This window comes from Cajanus cajan, chromosome 10 (genome assembly GCF_000230855.2).
Source record: "Cajanus cajan strain Asha chromosome 10, NIPB_CcT2T_4, whole genome shotgun sequence".
Classification (NCBI taxonomy): domain Eukaryota; kingdom Viridiplantae; phylum Streptophyta; class Magnoliopsida; order Fabales; family Fabaceae; genus Cajanus; species Cajanus cajan.
In genome coordinates, this window is record NC_138526.1 from 42,815,562 (window position 1) to 42,836,661 (window position 21,100).

Genomic DNA, 21,100 nt, shown 5'->3' on the forward strand with positions numbered 1-21,100 from the left:
AGTTTCAAAACAATAATTTAGATATTGATTAATTCTAGGTGAGCTATTTTGCCAAATCCAAATCCAATTTCTTACTTGAGAGAGGGATATGTTCCTTTCTATTTATAGACTCCTTCCTATTTAAAATAAAGCGTTTGAGTAACTTCAAGTTACCAATATTTCACAAAACTTGAATTATTATCATAAAGTGAATTTTTTAATGTTTAATAAAGCCTAATTTATATACCAACAAGTAGTCGATTCAAATGGTACAAAACTTGATTCTTCTTAACAAAGTCTTAGATTCAAGTTTTATGAATGAAAAAGATGTAGTTGAATGAAGAGATTTTAGTAAAAGTATTCAGTGTTTCCCAATAGAGATTCATCAAATGAATATTTTGTATCAATAATACAGTTATTAAAAAAATAGTCTAATTTGCATGAAAATATAGAGTTCACAAGAGGAAGAGGTACTATCATGCACATAGATTACTAGAATCTAGAAATAGAGAGCCGGTCTTAGCTGGCTTGGATTAATGGAATAATGGCTACAAACTTACAATTCTAACCCTCCTATCTAAATTGACTAAATGGTAATAAATATGATAGTGAATAAGTTAGGATGCTAATTCAATCACTGGAACATGATGGTGAAAGTAGCAACTGAGCCTCCACAAAACATTTGGAGGAAAACAAACCAGAGCTATCAGCCATGGCTAGTGCTAGATAATTTATTCCATCTCGGAAACAATTTAACACATCCTTTACAATAATGCAGTTCTGCTCACCTTTTAGATTCAACCATCAGTTCTCCCTTTCAAGAAGTTGAGTGTTATCAACTTCATCCATTTGATAATCTCCTTTAATAAGATCAAAGGGTTCTGTATCCGGAATTTCACTGTGAACATAACTTACTAGTCCATCATAGGAAGTGACTGAGATATGGCCTTTCTCTATGCATAACTTGAGAAACTCAAGTGCTAAATCCACGTCTCCTTTTTGTTTCAGGTATTTAATACATGCAACCAGAGTAAGGGGGCTTGGCCTCCGTCCTACTAGATTTTCTGAGACTGCTTTCTTCATTGCCTGAACTGCTTTTTCCATATCATTATCTGCGTGATAGCCGCATGCCATTCGGTCCCATGCTCTTCCATCTAATTTCTTGCCACCATCCAAAAGCCTCTTGATATAGGCCTCAGCCTTATCCACCCGACCACATTTACAATAAGCACTGATCATGAAATTTGGAATTCTGGCATCATAATTTTTATATGCAGATTCCCATTCTTCCAAAATCTTCTCTGCCCCATCAATGTCATCCAGCTTCACTAAAGAGCTTATCATATTTATGTAACTTGAGTTGTTGGGATTACGAACTATGTGCATATTCCAAAGTCGATAAACCTCATCCTTATTCCCAATAATAGCATGCGTAGTTTGAATAGATTCATAAGCAAGCCTCCTAGTCTTGCCTCTGGCTAAACGCTCTGATTTCTTCAACATTTCTGTGGCCTTAACAAAATTGCAAACTTTTCGATAACCATTTGCTGCAGTTATGTATATACGCCAGTCCACAGTTACCAAGGGATTAGCTTCCATTTGCATAACTAGCTTCTCCATCCCCTTTATGTCTAAGGCGGCCACATATGCATTTAACCGAATCATATACGTATAAATATCGCAGATGTCCTTGTCTTTCATTTCTTGTATCAACCTGTCCAATTTCTCGTATTTACCCATTTGAGCATAGAGTTTCAACATCATATTATAACATGCGGTTATATAAGCAGGTTGAAGCTCCTTAATTTTCTTCATGACAGCCTCCGCTTCCTCCAGAGACTTATGTTCAACATAGCATCCCAAAAGAGCAGCATAGATCTTGAACCCAATTTTAGCATCAGGGATGCCTCTAAAATATCTCTTTGCTTGTTCAAGGCCACGGACTCTTGATATCAGGTTGATGTGTTTAGCAATGCCTCCTGGAGACAAGTCATAGTTCCTTTCCTTGCTCATCCACTCCGAGACCTAACAAAACCATATTTCCTTGACACTAGATTTTTAAGGGCTGCAATATTACAAACTAAGTAACTAAAAACATATTTCCTTGACGCTTGTTTTTAAAAAGATCAAATGCAATACTGCAAAACTAAGTGCCTATTTGATTCCCTTATCACCTTCTGGTTTTAAAAACTGTTTTCTAAAATAATTCCACATTAATCACTAATCAACTTCTCATCTAATATCCATTAAATTTTAAAATTTGTTTTGAAGTGTTCAAAAAACCAAAAGCCAAAAAGTTGAGAGAATGTTCCTCATCTTCTATTTTCATCTTGTTTAACTTGTCTCTTAATCTCACATTTTGCTCTATGTTGCATGGTCGCACCACCCTCTAGTGACCAACCAACCTTGTTTAGTTACCTTCTAAAAACTAAATACGAAATTTGAAAATAGAAATCAAATAAACCCTAAGTAACTAACTTAGCACACAAGGATGAAAGCATTTTATGAGGTTACACACCAATCCAGAAAACAAGACATGAAAACCAACCCCTATTCCACTTCACTCTATTCCACCACTTTACCACAATCCAAACACAACCCAAACAGTCAATCAATCCATGAATGATGAAAAAGAGCTCCAAAATATGAATTGAATCGTGAAATTAGTTACCTCAAGGGCATGTGAGAAGCGACGAGATCGAGAGAGGAGGCAAACGAGATTGATGAGCTGAGGATGGGTGAGTTTTCCGCCTTCCTCCACCCATTGGTTCAGAATGGGACTCACTGCACTCGAAGGGTTCCCATCCTTCAACACGCGACTTTCAAGAGTCTCCACGCATTCCCTCGAGTGCGTTGCCAGAGACCCAAAACCAGAAACACCGAACGTTTTCACAAGTTTGCATCTTGATCCGATTACCATCATTCTCATGCCGCTCTCGATTCAACACTCGCCACTAACCTTCACTTTACTCAGTTTTTCTTCTTCCTACCTTTTCTCTTTTGGTTGCTACACAGGCCCAACTATAATCTCTTAGGAAATGGGCTCCAGGCCCATCCAGAAAATTAGTACACTGCTTTGTGCTTTCCATATAAACTCTTTGACATAGAGGCGATGTACACTGCTTTGTGCTTTCCATATACTTGCACCTCTTATATTTTTTTTCTGAGATTGCAATTAGTACTTATCTACTATTTAAATTTACAATGAGACCTCTTAAGTATTGATGTTTTACTTTTAGTCGTTAGTATTATAAAGTTATTATATTACTTTTAGTCGTAAGTTATTATATAAATTATATTTAAAATTTATATAAATAGATATTTTAAATATTTAAATTATATTTTAAATTTATGATATATAATTTATATTGTAATATAAATATATTTTTATTTATTAATAATTTATTTTTAAATATTAATATTTAATTTATAAATAATTACAATAAATAAAAATTGAATTAGATAAAAAAATTCTATAAATTAATGATCTCGTCAAAAGAAAGTTTCTATAAACACTTTGGTACAAAATAACGATTTTTTATTTAATATATATAGTTGATTTTTTTAATATTATATTATAAATTATTTATTATTTTATCAATATTGATTCACCATAATTTAATTATTATTCAATCATAAATTTAAATAATACGTTACTCAATGATGAATCAAATTTTAAAAACATCTATTATGTCACATTCTGTAAGCCAACCTCGTTGATTATTAAAGGTAGTACAACAACAAAACTCAGTTATTTTGTTTGAAATATTAAAAAAAAAATGCTTCATATATATATATATATATATATTCATAAAATGGAGATACAACTCTCTCGAATCAAGTTAATAAAATAGTATTTTTGTCATAACTTTATGTCAAAATCAGATATGAAACTTATATTTTAATTAAAAAAATAAATATTGAATTACTTGTACCCATAACTTTCGGTATTCCTTATTTATAATATAAAGGTTTAATTTATATGTCATGTTTATAATATAAAACCTTTAAACGACACTAGAAAATATGACCCTCTTGGCAAGTTTTATCCATTTTCATTTACCATGAGTCATGATGATCTATAATTTCACCCAAAAAAATATGACGATCTATAAACTTTCGCTGCCTTTTTCATAGAAATAATCGTCCTAATTATTGGCACTATAATTTTTGGGATACATGGCTTTACTAACAATATCTTCTACTGAGAGGTTTTATACATGTGCCATCCTTGCACTGTTAATTAAGTAAATATATCCTGTTCACAAAAAAGAAAAAGAGTTTTCATATAAAAATACGTATATCATATCCATTTTTTACTGTTCCGGAAACTATTGCTGATAATAAATGAGGGTAAAGACAAGTTCATAAATTATCCATATTCAGGAAATTATACAAGAACAAAAAGAATAAGTTCAAGAAATGAATAGAAACCAATTTCCACTTGCCATGCAGACAAATGGACGGGCGTGGATCAGTTTATGTCAGGACTTGGCCCAGAAGGTGGCACAGGTGATCCTTTTGGAAGCAACGCCGCAAGGTTCCCAAGTTTTTTCATGCTTCCTCCAATTTCCACTTGCCTTCTTGATCTTCCTATATAAACTCCCCTTCCTTCTGTCAATGAAGTTTCCATCAGACAAAGAACTACAAACACAAACATTAGGAACCATATCAACCTTTTGCTTTGGTGCCTGTAGTAATATGCCATGTTAATTTTCCTGTGTAAGTTGTGCTTAGCTACGGCTTTTGGCATGCTTTGTAAACTACTTATATATATATTGAACCTTGGAACAAATTAAAGTTGACCAAACAGTGCTCGCGGCCGGCTTTGTGAACTGGGATTTGGTGCAGCTAATAGTTTCTTGTACTTGCCGTCACATGATTCATCAACATATAGTTGTAAAATTCTCATTCTGCCTGCATTGCCATTTGTTAGGTTGAGAGTAACATGATAGAATTCTTTGTAATTTCTTTTACTTGATTCTTGTTTGGTTTATCGTCGGCTAAGTGTAGATTCACGTCTAGACTAAAAAATTACAGGTACTTATTTTTAAGATTGGCATTAATAATGTTAGTTTCATTGTAAAATGCTTAAATTAATTAATGTATTTTCTTGCACTAATGTTTAATGTTTAATAGATAGATAATAATGGTCACTTTAAACTTTTCTTTTTTTCTTTTTCTTTATTTTTGTTCTTTTGATTTTCTTTTTGTTCTCTTAATTCTTACCATTTCTATTATGCTAAACTCTCAATCCATCCACAAATTTTCATTTATTAGTCTTCATGAGTTTGTTTGTGATACATTATCATTGTTGATCTATTTTTTTATTACAATAAATTCAGCATACAAGATGAAGCTTTAAATATGTAATCAAATACTATTGTTTCACTTCATTGTCATTTACTTATTAAAGACTCTTTATTTAATTCAAATATTATAATTTGATTTTTTTTGTCTATACTTGTCTAAATTGTTTGAATTTAAAAATACTGTCTCAAAAATAACCTTCAAGTTATCTAAAAAAAATTGATATTGAATCTCAAAAAAGTATTTTAGATTAAAAAATAAAAGATTGTTAAACATCCTATATTTTCTCTTCAAAATGATATAAATTTAGATACTTTAAACTTCAAAGCTAAAAATTTAAAGAATAAAGAACTAGATATAAAAATAATGTAGAACTCAATATTTGATAAAACATGATGACCAAATGTTTTTTCACTAGGAGTGCAATTAAGAATACTGTCAAATCCTATATAATCCAACTCATTTCCACCCCTAGTTTACCTCTTCTAAAAGGAGGAGAAATTGCGACTGAGGAAAAAAAAAATGAAGTTTTGGTTTACGGAGGAAAAAGAAAATGAAGTTTTGGTTTACGGAGCTCACATTGCAAAAATCTTTTTGGAGTTCAGCATCTTTTATGCAAATCATGAATGGGCATGGGTGTAATTTTGATGTGAAACTAAGTGCGTGATTGGACTCGCGTCATTGATCCACGTTTTCTAACAAATTCATGTCAATTTGACTAAGAAACAAACAATATTAGCTTCTTATTTTTCACGTTTTTTACACCAGTCAAGAACTCTAAACGTAGAACCGAACACATACTAAGGCTTGTGTCATTTATCATTCCAAAAGTTGATGAAAAGGAAGAAATGATTCACACTAGAGGTGTATAGAAAAACTTTATCCCTTACATCAAAGTGCAAAGAAACAGTTAAGATCGGTAATCTTGGGAGATAATGAAGTCCTAAATAAAGATAGTGAAGTTATTACTATTAAGGTGGATAGATAATGCAGAAAAACTGATTTCCAATTTTCAACTTTATGGACATGACTGATATCTTAGAATGCTGTACTGATAAAAATCAAGAAACTGGAGTTGGGGGCAATTATGTTAGTTATGCTTAGAAAAAAACTGCTTGGGAAATCAATTTAGTTAAAAATTCCATAATGACAATTATGTGCAGAAAATAATTATTAATAGTTAGTTAAATATTGAAATCTGTAAGATGACAGTTATACGTAAATAATAACTACTGATACTTGCATAAATTAGGAGTATAATATCCGATTATAAGATATTTAATCAAACAGTGAGGCAACAATGACAGCACTCTAGAATGATATCTACTCTTTTTACCATGTACACATATGTCACTTTGTCAGCTATGTGCACTCTCGCACACATTAGCAACAGGTATACACAAATACACAATGTTTAATCTGGTCACTATCTACGAGGTTATATAATCCAGTCTATCAACCAACATTTACCTAAAATGTTACACAAATATTGAAAATGTAGACCAATTAATGTACTCAGATGTATACCATACTTTTGCCCGGTTGTTATACCACACTATGATCATCAGCACGATAAAAATGCAGCAAATTTATGGGTTGCACTTTTTCCTGAAACCAAAGCAATCACAATTAATTTATTAGATTAGAAGATGATAAACAATTGAATATATAATTTTAATATATTTATGAAAATAAATGCAGAAATGGTAATAAAGACCTCAAATATCTCTTCAGATTGTGAAGGGAAGTGAAACCCAGTTGAGCAATTCTGCAAAATTTCAGGACTCTTGATCCATTCTCTGCGTGCATCACATGCCTTTATTTTGAATTTGAACATCTGCAAGAAGATTAGGCAATATCCTATAAATTCCAAATAAACTTGTTTTCTGAACACAAGGCAAGTATTTACCTAAAATAAAAATATTTGTGCTTAAAGAAAACCAAAAGAAAAAAGGGATTGAATACATATTAGATAAGCTGGAGGATTAAGAAAGACTTATCCATGTAATAAACAAACCTGAGACAGTGAAAATTCTGGGTGCTCCACCCCATCTCCATCAATGATCATACCAGTACCTTGGCACTCTGGGCAGAATACAGTTCTTATATGTTTTTCTATCTTTTTTTCTTTTCCAATTTTGTCACCATCTGATGCAACCTTTCTCTTCACTCGTCTAACATTTGGACGAACTAAATGATTTGTGATTATCTCAAATTCACACAAGATTATCCAGTGTATAAGGCAGGATGTATGGAACACGTGAAATGCCTGCATATCAATGCCATTTTAACTTGTCTAATTTGATAAATGAAATATGAAATACAACTCTTTCTCAAGTTTAGAATACGTGTGTTGTGAATACAGTGAAGTTTCAATATCAAATTTTTATATAAGCTTCATTATTAACAAACCAATATAGAAAAACAAGGTCAAAACATTAATAAGATGTCTTTACCCCAGTTCTATTCCGACTGCTGCAGGCTACTCTTCTAGTCTTCAAATTCATAAGTGCTGCTACATCTTTACCAGGAAGCATTTTTTGTTGACAGATGTTACACACTTTCTCTGCTGCCAGCCGCTGCTTTCGTCTCAATTCTTTCCTCAAAGCCTTGCTTGAAATGAACCTTGTACAGAGAATATGATTGTTGAATTGGTCTAGGGCCAATCGTGAGTTGGAATTGTTTGAATCAGAAGACTCTTCGGCAGAAGAATCACATTGATTGCTTAAAGAATCGCTAACATCATCAGAGTCGGACAACGATGTCTTTCCCTTTTGGCCACCAGAAGCAGACGGGAGCAATAACTTGACATCATCAAGCAAACCAGACCGACCCAGATCATAATTATAAGAAAAATTTACAACAGCAAAATCATGCTCTAAAACCTCAAAACCATCTTGTTTACCATTACTTTCTTTTCCTAACCATTCACACCATATTCTTTTAATCCCATTCAACGCGTTAGACTTCTCAAGGAATCTTGCAGCAATCTTCCCCAAGCCCACTTCCCTAACTTTCACGTCAAACGTTTCATCTCCAATCAGCAAATGAGGAATCACTAAAGCACACTCATCATCCTGCACGCCATCAGTTGAACACGGTTTAGCATTTGACTGAACCCCTTCATCAAACTTCACAATCGCAAGATTGCCTTCATTGTCATCAACCTTCAACAACCTGTTCTGGTAACTATCCGCAACTCCCAATTCCTTATCACTTTCAGTGGAAGTATCGAAGAAAACAAGACCATCATTAAAAGGCCAGGGTTTCGGTCCTAGCAGAGTAACCTTAGCGGCAGATAGTCTCTCCTTGTGAAGATTACCTTTCAAGTGATTAAACAGAACATCATCACTATAACACGGAGCAAGACACAAAGTGCAGAAATAAATGAATTTCTTCCCATTCTCACGCAACTCAACATAGGGATGCCCTTGAGATCTAACAATTTTCAGTATCTTCCTCGCTGCTTGTTGCTTCGGATTGGAAACATCAAACTTCGGAGGCCCCAATTCCAACTTCCCAGCCATTTAAATTTCCCCAACCAAACGCAAAATTCAACAACCAATTAAACCACAAACACAACAGGAACGAACGAATCTCGCTTAAATTCCAGATCAAGGCTTGAGAGCCATTGCAGAGAGCGTTCGAAACCCTAAAATAGCACAACAGAAAAATTTCCGAGAATTCTCCTATATCCAAACTTGGCAGGGAGACATAACTACTCTAAATGACTAAGAAGAAACGATTGGATAGACATGAAAAGGAAAGACGAGTGAAGGATCCTAGAGTTGGAATTCGGAGCGAAAGAAACGAAAAGCGAATAAAAGGACCTTAAAAGGGCGTCGTAAAAGGAGATATTCGTGGCGCAATCGGTATGGAATTTTTGGGTAATCGAGGAGATCGTCCGCGTCGGAGGAAAGCGTGGAGAACCATGGAGAGAGCCTCGTCGGAGCGCGAATCCTCCATTGACATCTCCATGTGTCGCAGATGAGGAAGGGGTTGTTTGGAGGGAGAGAAAATGAGGGAAGAAGGAAGATGAAACGCCTGATACAATACAATACAAATTACAAACAAACTAATATTAACAGAAATTTGAGACTGCTTTTACTTATCGCATGGGATTAATTAATTAACTCGTTATATTAGGCACCAACGACGAGGATCATGAGAACCTCGTGTTAAATTCTTTGCTGGCCGTTGATTGTTTCGGATTCACGGTGGTGATGGATGCAGCTTAAGCTTTTCGGATAAGGTTGGAGCGATATTCGAATTTTGAACGGAGATTCCTATTTCCTAAACCTTTTTTTTCAAGCAAAGCCTTCTCTATTATTTCTTGCTTTATTATTATTATTTTTATTAATAATTAATAAGGACTTGGTTGTTCGATATTCTTATCAATTATTAATTACGATGATGCTAAGTGGAGAACTATTAAAAATAAAACACCATGTGAAGCTCATTTTTAAGAACTGAATCCAAAAAGTACAGTTTATATGCCTTGCATTTATGCTGCTTTTAATTTGATTTTCAAAATTATTTACTTTTCGAGATTCGAACGTCTCTAAGAAAGGAATTCAAAATGCTGATGGATTTCACAATTCAAAAATGGAAAAGGTAAAACCAATATATTTTTCATCTAGTGACGAGGATAGATGAAATTGAGTTAGATTTGACCTGATTTTTAAGTAGACTATTTTTAAAATTCAATTCCAATTTGATTTGAATTTAAAAATATATCGGATAAGATCAGTGTTTAAAAACTCGGACCAAACCGGCCGGTCGGACCGGTTGGACCGGGAACTGGTGGTCAAGCCGGTCCGAACCTTAAGTTGGATTGGTTATGCAGTCGACCCGTTTCAAACCGGATTGAACCGGTCAATTTTTCGGTTCAACCGGTGAACCGGTAGGTCAAACCGGTTCAACCACTTTTTTTCTTTTTCTTTTTTTAATTTTTTTAAGGGACCATAAACCACAAAAATAATAATAAAAATTGAATCTCTTAATGGAAGAACAAAGATTCTTATTAAATATAATAATTGACTACTTGTTCTAATATATTTGTTTATATAATATACAACTTAAATAACTTTTATAGTATATTATTAATTTTATATTATATATTTAATAATATAATATATATGTAGATATTACATATATTATTTTGTGATATCAATTACAAGCATATTATATATGTACATATTATTTATATTTTTAATTTGTATTAATATACAGTTTAACATGTAATTTTTTATATATTTTTTTACAAAATAAAAATAAAAATAACTTTAAATAAGAGAAAAATTGAAATTTAAAATAAGATATGAATTTATTAAAATTTATAAGTATAAAATATATTTAATATGAATATTTTTTTAACAAAAATAAATAAAAACCGAGTCATGCGGTTCAACTAGTGACCCACCGGTTCAACCTTTGACTCACTGACCCATTACCTTAACCGGTTCGATGACCGGTCCGGTTTTTAAAACTATGGATAAGATGGAGTTAATCCAACTTTAATACATTATATTAGTTTAAATATTATATATAATTAAATTGTAAATTAAAAGAAGTGTAAAATTTAAATTAAGGTATATTATATATTATATATTTTAAAAATAAATAGTTTGTTTTAAATATAATATTAATTATTAAAATATTAACAACTAAATATATTTTATTATTAATACACAATAATTCAATAAAGTTTATACTTTTTAAAAAATATAATATATAGAGTTATGTGACTTAGAACGTAATTTGAACCCGTCCTAAAAATACACTGAGTTTAATTTAAAAATTTAAACCTATCAAAATCAACCTCAAGTTGGATTGGATTAGCAAGTTGAGTTGATTCATACTTATTTTTAATCCTATATTTGTTCTCCTCTTCCCTGTGCTACAACTACTTTCATATTTGTGTAGTTATATATCACCAATGCTCTTTTCTTCTTTCACCCATGATTCATTTTTTAATGAAACAACAAAAAATTCTTAGTCTAATATTTTGGTTATGATTTTGAAATTTAAAACACATTACATTAATTCTAATTTGAATCAATATAAATTTAAATTAATATAATATTTTTTATCACAATTATTTTATAGACGGATTTTGTCGTGAACCACTATAATAGGTGGTTCACTTTAGTCAATCTAAATTATTAATATGATTAAATGTGTATCACATATGCTAAATCTTTTTTTTTTCTTTTTCCCTTTTTCTTTCTCCTATTCACTCGCTATCGTTCGGCATGCTCTCATCCTCAATCACTAACAACCTTCCCTTACATGCCTCATTAGAGGGTTTCTAGATCAAGTTGCGTACTCTTCCAACTTTGTTGCCTCTTACTTTATTATTTTCTTGCACTCGTCTTTAAGTACTTCCTCCTCTCCCTCTTCGATCTATATACCATCAACCTTTATTCCCTTGACAACACCTACAACAACCACAAAGAAGAGAACGTGTGAGGTTTACAACTTCACATGTAGCTTAGTTACAAGAACCGCATCCATTTAGAACCTTTCGATAGCTTCACTTTCTCAACATATCCATGAGACAAATGGATGCCTTTAATGTGGGATGAGACATTGCTTTGCTATATACGAGCCTCACCAACGACCACTTCGATTGATGACATGATGTCACAATTACAGCAATGTTCCAAGCACGACAAACCCACTCTCATGCGATGGATGCACTTTCTTTAATTGAGAAGAAGTTTGTACTTATAAGTGATTCTAACTTTTCTCAGTTTGAAACATGTTGATTATTCACCAAGAAAACATTGCTACACAGATACTCCAAAATCATAGAGGAAGGAAGCAAAAAAATATAGTATAATGTGTATACCATATTATCTTAAACATAAATTTAATTTCATGGTTCACAGAAATGGACCACAGTAAACCATTTACAAAGATGGAGCACCATAACATTTGTCTATTTCATAATCCCTATAACATAGTTATAGTTATTTACAAAAGTATCATTACGCCACATATTTCATTAGTTGTAAACACAATTAATGTAATGTCGTGTTGTAATATTATTTTTTTCAATTAGTGATAGCAATTGAGAAAAAAAATCAATATATTAAAGCAGTGAATACAAATCTTTTGAGAAACAATCTCAGCTTCACAATAGAATTGAGTAAAGCTACAAATAGATTAACAATATACTAATGACATTGTGGCCTTTTGGTATAGTTTTGTGATCACGTGCTACTATAGAGAATAAGAGAGAAAACATAGAAAATGTTAAAATGAAATAATAAACCAATGGCTCATTAAAGTGAGTTGTAACTTATGATTATGATGATGAAAATTTATATAAAAGTATGAGACTAAAATTAATAATAACTATAGGATATTTTCTTTTTCTTTTTTAAATCAATTTGAAAACTTCAACATTTGTTACGGTTTTAAGCATACTATATATTAATATAAATTCATAATAATAATGGAAAATGTATCACAATGTTTTTTCAACCAAAATCTTTGTTCTCTTTTGTGCTCACTCCTTACAGAAATTTAGGCCACTCTCCTTTATTATAAAATCCAACCATCACAATTTACTTCCAAACCTACAAATTTTGAACTTTTATGGTTGATTTAGCAGTAGAAAAGTTGAAATAATATATACGAGGCCTTAAATTCAAGACTTTTTGATAACATTATATTTTCTATTGATAAAAAAAAAACTTTTGGTGTTGTAATTTGTACCATCTCAGATATTTTTTGACATGAACTTGTTGAGTTGGGAAGACAAAGATAAATAATAAATTGTCTCATTCTTAAGTTGGGTTGGATTCAAACTGACATCATTGCCTAATAAATAATCAATTAGGCTAGCAATAAGGAGTTTATAAGATTAATTCAATCTCTCAAACTTAATATATAACTAATCGATCATGCTTAAAGAAAGTCAAAATTAGTCTAACCCCAAAATAATCTAGTATAGAATCTTATTTTTTTATAATCAATATCACGCACTAAAATATGATACCCAATAATAAGTAATTACCCTACCAAATCATAAAATTTTTGAAACACATAAATACACGACAGTCAAATATAAAAACTCTAATATTATAACATGAATAAATAAATTACACTATTGAACACTCTAACTTAAAAAAAATGACTAAATTAACCCTAATATACTTTTCGGACCAGAACATAATTGAATTCAAAATGGGTTAAATTATTAGTAACATTTAGAGTTGATTTATGTCGCTTTTGGTATTAAAAGTCTTTACATATTGAAGGAAGTACTGGTCTATACATATTGAAGGAAGTACTTATTGCTTGGTGAGCTAGTGTTAGAGGAGTCTGTTCTAGAAAATTTATCTGGTTGGAGTTTTTTTTTTTAATTAGACAAGTTGGTTCTTTGAAAATGTAAAGCGGAAAGGGGAGAGGAGTAAGATGAGTGATGAAGGATGTGAAATAATGGAATAACAAAATAAAGAAAAGTTATGGAAAGGAATGGAAATTTTGAAGAAACAAAATTGTTGGAAACAAGACGGTAGAATCAATTGCATTTGTTGCTAAAATGTTTATCGTGACGATCTCCACAAAATTTGCCAAAGGGCAAAAAATAGTGAAATAAAAATAAAATGCTGAAAATTTGTTGTTGCTGCCCAGGATCGAACTGGGGACCTTTAGTGTGTAAGACTAACGTGATAACCACTACACCACAGCAACTGGATGATTGTGAGCATTACAAATATTATGAAAACGTAATAAGAACCGGCATCAGTACCAGGCCCACTAAAGGTTCATCAGTGCCAGGCCCGCTAATTCATTTCCCTTTATTTTCCAAATAATGTTCGTTTTTTGGAAAAAAAGAAAAAAGGAAAAAAGAAAGTGACATAAACATGCGAGTAGCATTATCCTAATATACTATGTCATACAATTTGGTAGTGAATTTTTGTTCTTAGAAGGAAAAATAAATTATATGATTATTCCAGAATTTGTAGGTGGCACGTTGCTGACCAACTTAATTATCTGCATGTGGTTTGAAGTTTGTAGAAGGCGTAAAGTCTGTTGGGTTCATCTTCCAATTGCCCTACGCTATAACAAATTTGAAGGAGATCTAAGACTAACATGCATCATAGCTCTTCTCATTTCATTTCCAATTTTGCTTTTTCTCAAAGAATGATTCAAGCTCGATTCGATTGGTATTCATTTCTTGGGAGCCCCTCATGAATGTATATAGTCAGTTTGTATTCTATATTGTGCAAAAATCATACTTGCATGCATGTTGCACTGTTATTTAATAATTAAACTTAAGTCTGGTTTCAATAATTTTTTTAATAAATATTTTTTTAGCATTTTTTTTTAATATTAAACTGGTATTTTAATTTGTATAATGTACAAAATATTTAAATGAGTATTTATTTTTTATATAAATAAATTTTATAATAAATCAATACTATGAATATATAAATTATATTATAATTGAAATATATATTATTTGTCCTAAAAAAAAACTATCGATAGTTTTTTTAAAAAATAAAAATGATAGATTGAAAGAAATAAGAAGTTAAAAAAAATCAAGACACTCCATTAAATAATAGCTTTTAAAAGTATTATTAGTTAATATTAATTACTACCTTAATTAGTTTTTTTATATACTAAAGATATTTATAAGGAAATAAAGTAAAATAAACTAATCTTCTTATAAAACTAAATCACATGTGTACCTAACACTTTTCAACTTTTCAAGACATTCTTATTTGAGTTTTTCACCGGTTACTCTTAATTCATAATAAATTATTTATTTTAATTACTTAATGTACTTTATTTTTCCTTATAAATTCTAGTTAAAAAACATTATCCAAAATCTAACTTAATTAAGTGGTAACACCAAACGCATAAACTCCAGTAATAACTAAGATGATAATTATGACTTAATTATTAGTCTTAAATTTGAATCTTAAACACTCATGTTGGTTTGATTTTATTTGATATTATGATAATTTTAATTTATTTTATTTTGATTGTCATTTTACAATATTAATATAATATTAAATATTTTTTCTTCTTATCATATCTTTAACAATTATTAATGCATTTTAATTAATGTTTTGTTTTTTCTTTTTAATATTTATTTTATTGGTGGAATTCAAAAGGTTCAAAGTATATATTAAGAATTTACATGATTATTTTTAAAAAATCAAACATATTAACCGTATTATTTAAATTTTGTGTTAAAATCTTAAACGTCGAATAAAATGGAATGAAGATATTGTATATTGTTACATTAAATATATATTATGAGGATGAGCTTTGTTGTCTTTAAACTTAAAGTTCTATTTAACTCCTTGTAAAAAAAAATTATATTTGATAAGGTTGTTTAATTTATTCATTAGATTAATTTTTCAATAATTTAAATTGTATTTTCAAAATTATCCTTAATATTATTTAAATTAATCATATTTTAATTGTCCTATTGATAAAAAAAAAATTACTTATTTTCGTAATTAGTTATGTTTAAAAATTATATCTATTCATCTCCATTTCTTATAAGAATAAAATTATTTTATCAGATTAATTTTCAATATTTAATATTTTTTTTAAAAAGTAATTAAAAATAAGAATAATATTATAAAAAATTAATTAATACACAATACAATTAGAAAATAATCCTATAAAAAAGATAAATAATAAAGTGATTTTATGATTTATATATAATACTCAGTATTATTGTTATTTTTTTTTTTGGACTAAGACGGAGGTAGTACTTATTGCCTCGTAGAAAACAAAAATGAACTAAACAGTTATAGTATAAAGTGAGATCGAGAAAAAAAGGTTATGAGTCTGCTTATTTTCGAGTATTCATATGGAAGTCTTTAGCTGCCCCTTAATATTTTGTTCGACATTTAAGATTAAAGAAATAAATTAATATATTTTTATATAACATTTTAATATATCTTGATTTTTTTACTGATAAAATAAATATAAAAAATATACATTAATTAAAGAGTGTATTAATAATAATTAAGGATATAATAAAAAATTATTTAAATCTTTTAAAGTGAAAAGTGTATTTTAGAGAATAAAATGCACTAATAATTATAACATTATTGATTATAAAATTAATGATTAAAATTTAAAATAAAATTAATTTTTTATAAAATAAAATCTAAATTGATTATAATATAAATTATTAATTATTAATTAATATTTATTATTATAATTTATTCTCTAAAATATAATTATTTCATTTTAGAGTAGTTAAATCCATAAAAGAATTTAATATTACATTAATATTATAAAAAGAAAATCAAATTAAAATTAGAAAAATGATAAAAACATCAAATAAAATAGAAGGGGAGAGTTCTTAATTTATTAAATGTGGCCATAACCATCTTTTAATAGTTGCATTAAGATACTCATTTCATTGATTAAAAAAGAAAAAGTTAAGACTCTCATTTCGGGAGACATCGTGATTCATGGGCATCCTATTTTTTATTTGATTAAATCGTTTTTTGTTTTTTGTTTTTTTAAAATTTTAATTGCTGTGTTAGAGAATTAGTGTATGTTTAGTGTGTGTATTAACTTACTTTATATTATTAGGGAGTAACTTTCCTTAAGTAAATTAATGTTTATTTACATATGTTTTATTTCATATTTATTTATGAGTATCCGAGTAATTGCTGGTTATCATATATTTTTGAAATTAAAGATTTTATTGTTAATTATGTCTTAACAGCAGCCAAAAAGAAAGCTTTACACGGATTAAATTTCAGTACATATGAATCCTCTTTTTAAAAGCTTTCGATTCCATATCTTAGCGTGATTTGATGCTTTAGACCTGTTCTAAAACATTTGTATTCGTACACGAGCTAAATTAAGGAATTAATCAAAAGAGTATTTAACAATTTCTATCAATGATGCAATTTTTTTATGATCAATATTCCTTTTATACTAATGCTAAATTTTAAGTAGATAATAGCAAAAGTAATCGTTTGAAATATATATACAAGTTGATCTAAGAAAAATTGTGAGCCTGCTGCCGGCACTTTGTCGCACGTGTCTTTCTTCAAGAGGCAAAAGATTCTTATTTGTTCGCCTAAGTGGATCGCAACATTCTATACTAACTATTAAAAGGATATTAATATATAAGCATGACAAGATATAAGAAACAAAAACACTAATTATGATGATATTAGGGCTATAACTAAACTAACTCCCACTTCCATTGCTTTACCTTTACGAATCAGTAAAATTGAAATCAATAAAAACAAAACTACACTTTTTTAGGTGTAACAAATTACTATACTCGTTTGCATCATGGTTCTTAATTAAGTGCCTCATACACATGTCATGCCCTAATTAACCCAGGCTACACTTAACAGAAGCAGCATATATGTGTCATTTTATTTTGTTTTCATATATAATATGTCCGCTCCACCAAAGTCCATAAAACAGAAGCGAGGATAATAATCACAATATTTAAATATATAATTGTCCAATAATCATTCTCAAATTGCTCGAGGTTTTCTCCATTCGGAGACATGGCATATCCACTATATGTGCTAGCTTATCATTGCCTTTTATATTTGAATTCATTCAACAAAGTCAATAATAATATAAAAAAATGATCTAATCTTAATATATAATTAAGTGAACATATAATATCCAGTGACAATGTCGCACCAACTGCAACATGGGTGAGAGAACAGTAACGTCGTTTTCTGAAAATATGCTTGAATCTTGCTTTCACGTTCGTTCATTGGATGGTTGAAAAAGAAAAAGAAAACGAGGTTAACGGAATAACGGTACCAAAAATAAAATAATTGATGGAGCAATATACCAATGCACTTGGTTGGTCTTTATTCGATGCGTAGTTAATGCTTGAACCGCCGGTGGGACCCAACACCGTGGCACCTTTCGTCAATATGCGCCAAACAAATGGACGAACACAGTTGTTCCGCTGAACGGACCCCGCTGCGTTCCACTATAAAAGCACCCTAAACCCACTTCACGATCTCATACAATCGAAACGCAGAAAAAAAAAAAGAAAAAAAAAAGAAAAAAAAAAAGAAAGAATCTCTGCCTCTATCTATCAATAAGTGTCGGCAACATATCCGAGTCACCGTTGCATTCCCACGTTTCCTCTAAGTGTTTTCGTGTTTTTTCAATTTTCATTCTCTCTCAAAAATCAAAATGCAGCACCACGGTCCCTCCGCTGTGTTTTTTCTTCTAAGCTCATGCTTTTCATTTGCGCTGGTGTACGCGCAAGAACACTCCGCTCGTCGTAGCGTTCTGGACCAACGTTGGTTCCCCGGACACGCCACATGGTACGGCGAGCCCGAGGGAGACGGTAGCAACGGTAACAATCTCAACAATATTATCAAACCTTAACAATAATAATATTGTCAATAATAACACGTAAGTAATGTTCGTGTTTGTTATCCATAACATGTATTAACAGGTAACGTAGAATTCGATAATATAGATAACTTTTATTCTTATTAATATATTATTATTATGTAAGATTAAGAATAAGATACAAGTTTAAAGTGATGTTGGTGTAAATGAGGGAACTGAAGTTTGTTAGTTTAGGAGGAGCGTGTGGATATGGTAAGTTGGTGAACTCGAAGCCGATGAAGGGAAGGGTGAGTGCAGGTGCGCCGGTGCTGTTTCAGAAGGGGAAAGGGTGTGGGGCGTGCTACAAGGTGAAGTGTTTGGACCATACCATATGTTCGAAGAGAGCGGTGACGGTGACGATAACGGATGAGTGCCCCGGCTGTCGCACTGACAAAACGCACTTCGATCTTAGTGGTGCTGCCTTCGGTCGACTGGCTCTTCCTGGCCAACACAATCAGCTCAGGAACCGAGGTGAACTCCCTATCAGTTACCGAAGGTATACGGCCTTTTTCTTTTTCTTTTTCTATTTCCTCAACCCTTCCCTTTTCTTTTCTGGATTCACAATGCTGAGTGTCTCCTTTGTATTTGTATTGTTTTTTTTTGCCAGAACACCATGCAAGTATGGTGGCAAAACCCTTGGCTTCCATGTCAATGAAGGTTCATCAGCCTATTGGCTATCACTTATGGTAGTCTATGCAGGTGGAGATGGGGACATCGCCTCCATGCATATACAACAAGTACCCATCTCTCTCTCTCTCTCCATCTCTCTCTCTCCATCTCTCTCTTTTATGTATAATTTTTTACCATACAATTATTCCTTGAAACCAACATTCGTATCTAACTAGCTATAGTAGAATAGCAAAATGAAGAAAGATGGCAGAATCTCATAAGAGTGAGGGAAGAGAAACCTTTAACTTTAATATGCAGCTACTGATATATAGTAGCATATTGACATCTACAAGAACTAATATATGTTTAGGGTTCATAGCTAGAACGTTACACAAATGCTTTATTTTAATTCATAGTAAACTAGCTAGTAATATGCCATCAAACGGATATTGCATTCATTAGATGGAGCTATTAAATTATGAATGGATTTCATGTTTGAAAATTTGAAAATGTAGAGAGGAAAAATGTAGCATGGAACATGGTTAGGTGGACAATTGATGTCTTTTTTAAATCACGTGTACGCAGTTCAACCTTTTGTACTTTAGATTGGATTATCTGCCAAAGGTTGTAATCCATTTGTATCCCATTAAAAATAAAAAATATTACTCGTAGTGTTATCCTCACATAATGGTGACCATTGTTCTTCTTGTGGTGCCTTTTTCTTGCATCTTCCGAAATAGAAGCATGTGACATATGGGACCTCTAAAACATAATATCTTCTATAGGTAGGTTATAGGTGCATGTGTGAGATCAACATTCACCTCTTGCATTATTCTTATGATAGGGTTGCAACTTCTATATTACATGCATTTCTATCTGTTATAGAAAAAATACAATTTCTCTTCTGATTTGATATTCATGATTGGATATTGGTAATTGCAGGCAGGGTCGAGTGAGTGGATGCAGATGAAACATTTATGGGGTGCATATTGGGTGATTATAAAGGGGCCTTTAAAAGGACCTTTCTCTGTTAAAATAAGCACATCCACTGGGAAAAGCCTCACTGCCAAAAATGTTATTCCAAGCAATTGGACTCCAAATGCCACTTATAACTCTCACTCAAAGTTTTAGCGCAAGGTTCATCACCAAGCGTAATTAATAAAGCACCTTTTACCCAGTTCAAGTTGCCCAAGTTCCACAACGCAGAGAGTCTTCTTTGCCTTCATGCCTTTTTTATTGAAGAAAAGAAAAGTAGCCATTGAGTGCACAAAGCTATCCAATAGTCCTACCTTTTATTTAATTTATTATATTGTTTTATACTTTTTGTGTACCTAGTTTTTTCATTTTGTGATGTGCATATGTTTGTACCACAAATCGTGTAGCCCTCTCCTAAAAGGAGGGAGAGCGTGTAGTGTAGTGTAGTGTTGTACAAAGTGTGTACTGGGCCTACTGGGCTTTAAATGAATGAATTATTTGCTACTTCCTTGATACTGTAGTATTTTGGGATGAAACGAACCTCGCATTGTGGTTCTTATTATGGGTTGTTTTGAATCGTCTATATTGAAATATCGTTAATAATAGTCTAAATATTTAAGTTATTACACGGAAACATTACAACATAATTTATTGATAACATAATTGTTTATGAATCAAAGTTATAAATTTTCATTTCGGTAAACTATTACATGTAGGAAACATTTGGTATAAAAAGTGTTTTTATTTTTGCTAGGAATCTAAAATTGATAATGTTAATTTCCTATATTTGGTTTATTAATTAAAAATAATATTTTTAAAAAAATATTGTTTATCAGGAATTTTTTTA

At 31.0% G+C, this 21,100-nt stretch overlaps 3 protein-coding genes and 1 non-coding gene across 5 annotated transcripts; 1 reads left to right on the forward strand and 3 right to left on the reverse strand.

Moving 5' to 3' along the window:
- Positions 1 to 433: 433 nt before the first annotated feature.
- On the reverse strand, positions 434 to 3,033 carry LOC109810433 (Tetratricopeptide repeat (TPR)-like superfamily protein). 2 transcript variants are annotated; one of them, XM_020373902.3, is made up of 2 exons: positions 2,651 to 3,033; positions 434 to 2,004 (listed from the first exon to the last, which is right to left on the reverse strand). In XM_020373902.3, exons 1-2 carry the CDS (start codon positions 2,906 to 2,908, stop codon positions 784 to 786), a joined length of 1,479 nt encoding a protein of 492 aa, XP_020229491.1. In that variant the 5' UTR covers positions 2,909 to 3,033; the 3' UTR covers positions 434 to 783. The 2 variants fall into 2 exon arrangements, with proteins under 2 accessions (XP_020229491.1, XP_020229492.1); XM_020373903.3 differs by having other exon boundaries at positions 434 to 2,044; positions 2,651 to 2,789.
- A 3,557-nt stretch (positions 3,034 to 6,590) lies between these two features.
- Positions 6,591 to 9,396, reverse strand: LOC109810405 (acyl-UDP-N-acetylglucosamine O-acyltransferase). The gene is made up of 4 exons (XM_020373866.3): positions 7,746 to 9,396; positions 7,307 to 7,558; positions 7,007 to 7,126; positions 6,591 to 6,897 (listed from the first exon to the last, which is right to left on the reverse strand). Exons 1-4 carry the CDS (start codon positions 8,814 to 8,816, stop codon positions 6,835 to 6,837), a joined length of 1,506 nt encoding a protein of 501 aa, XP_020229455.1. The 5' UTR covers positions 8,817 to 9,396; the 3' UTR covers positions 6,591 to 6,834.
- Positions 9,397 to 13,922: 4,526 nt separating this feature from the next.
- On the reverse strand, positions 13,923 to 13,995 carry TRNAV-UAC (transfer RNA valine (anticodon UAC)). Its single transcript has one exon. It is a non-coding gene; the product is annotated as a tRNA-Val (tRNA).
- A 4,286-nt stretch (positions 13,996 to 18,281) lies between these two features.
- On the forward strand, positions 18,282 to 20,766 carry LOC109810432 (expansin-B3). The gene is made up of 4 exons (XM_020373901.3): positions 18,282 to 18,631; positions 18,865 to 19,165; positions 19,277 to 19,406; positions 20,221 to 20,766. The coding sequence occupies exons 1-4, from the start codon at positions 18,466 to 18,468 to the stop codon at positions 20,407 to 20,409; spliced, it is 786 nt and encodes a 261-aa protein (XP_020229490.1). The 5' UTR covers positions 18,282 to 18,465; the 3' UTR covers positions 20,410 to 20,766.
- The last annotated feature ends 334 nt before the right edge of the window (positions 20,767 to 21,100 follow it).

Coding starts and splice junctions, on each gene's coding strand:
- LOC109810433 (XM_020373902.3), bottom strand. CDS start 2,908: ATGAGAATGATGGTAATCGGATCAAGATGCAAACTTGTGAAAACGTTC. Junction 2,005..2,650: donor GCTTCTCACATGCCCTTGAG/GTAACTAATTTC, acceptor TGGTTTTGTTAG/GTCTCGGAGTGGATGAGCAA.
- LOC109810405 (XM_020373866.3), bottom strand. CDS start 8,816: ATGGCTGGGAAGTTGGAATTGGGGCCTCCGAAGTTTGATGTTTCCAAT. Junction 7,559..7,745: donor GCAGTCGGAATAGAACTGGG/GTAAAGACATCT, acceptor ATTGATATGCAG/GCATTTCACGTGTTCCATAC. Junction 6,898..7,006: donor AATCTGAAGAGATATTTGAG/GTCTTTATTACC, acceptor CTTTGGTTTCAG/GAAAAAGTGCAACCCATAAA.
- LOC109810432 (XM_020373901.3), top strand. CDS start 18,466: ATGCAGCACCACGGTCCCTCCGCTGTGTTTTTTCTTCTAAGCTCATGC. Junction 18,632..18,864: donor CGAGGGAGACGGTAGCAACG/GTAACAATCTCA, acceptor TTGTTAGTTTAG/GAGGAGCGTGTGGATATGGT. Junction 19,407..20,220: donor CCTCCATGCATATACAACAA/GTACCCATCTCT, acceptor TGGTAATTGCAG/GCAGGGTCGAGTGAGTGGAT.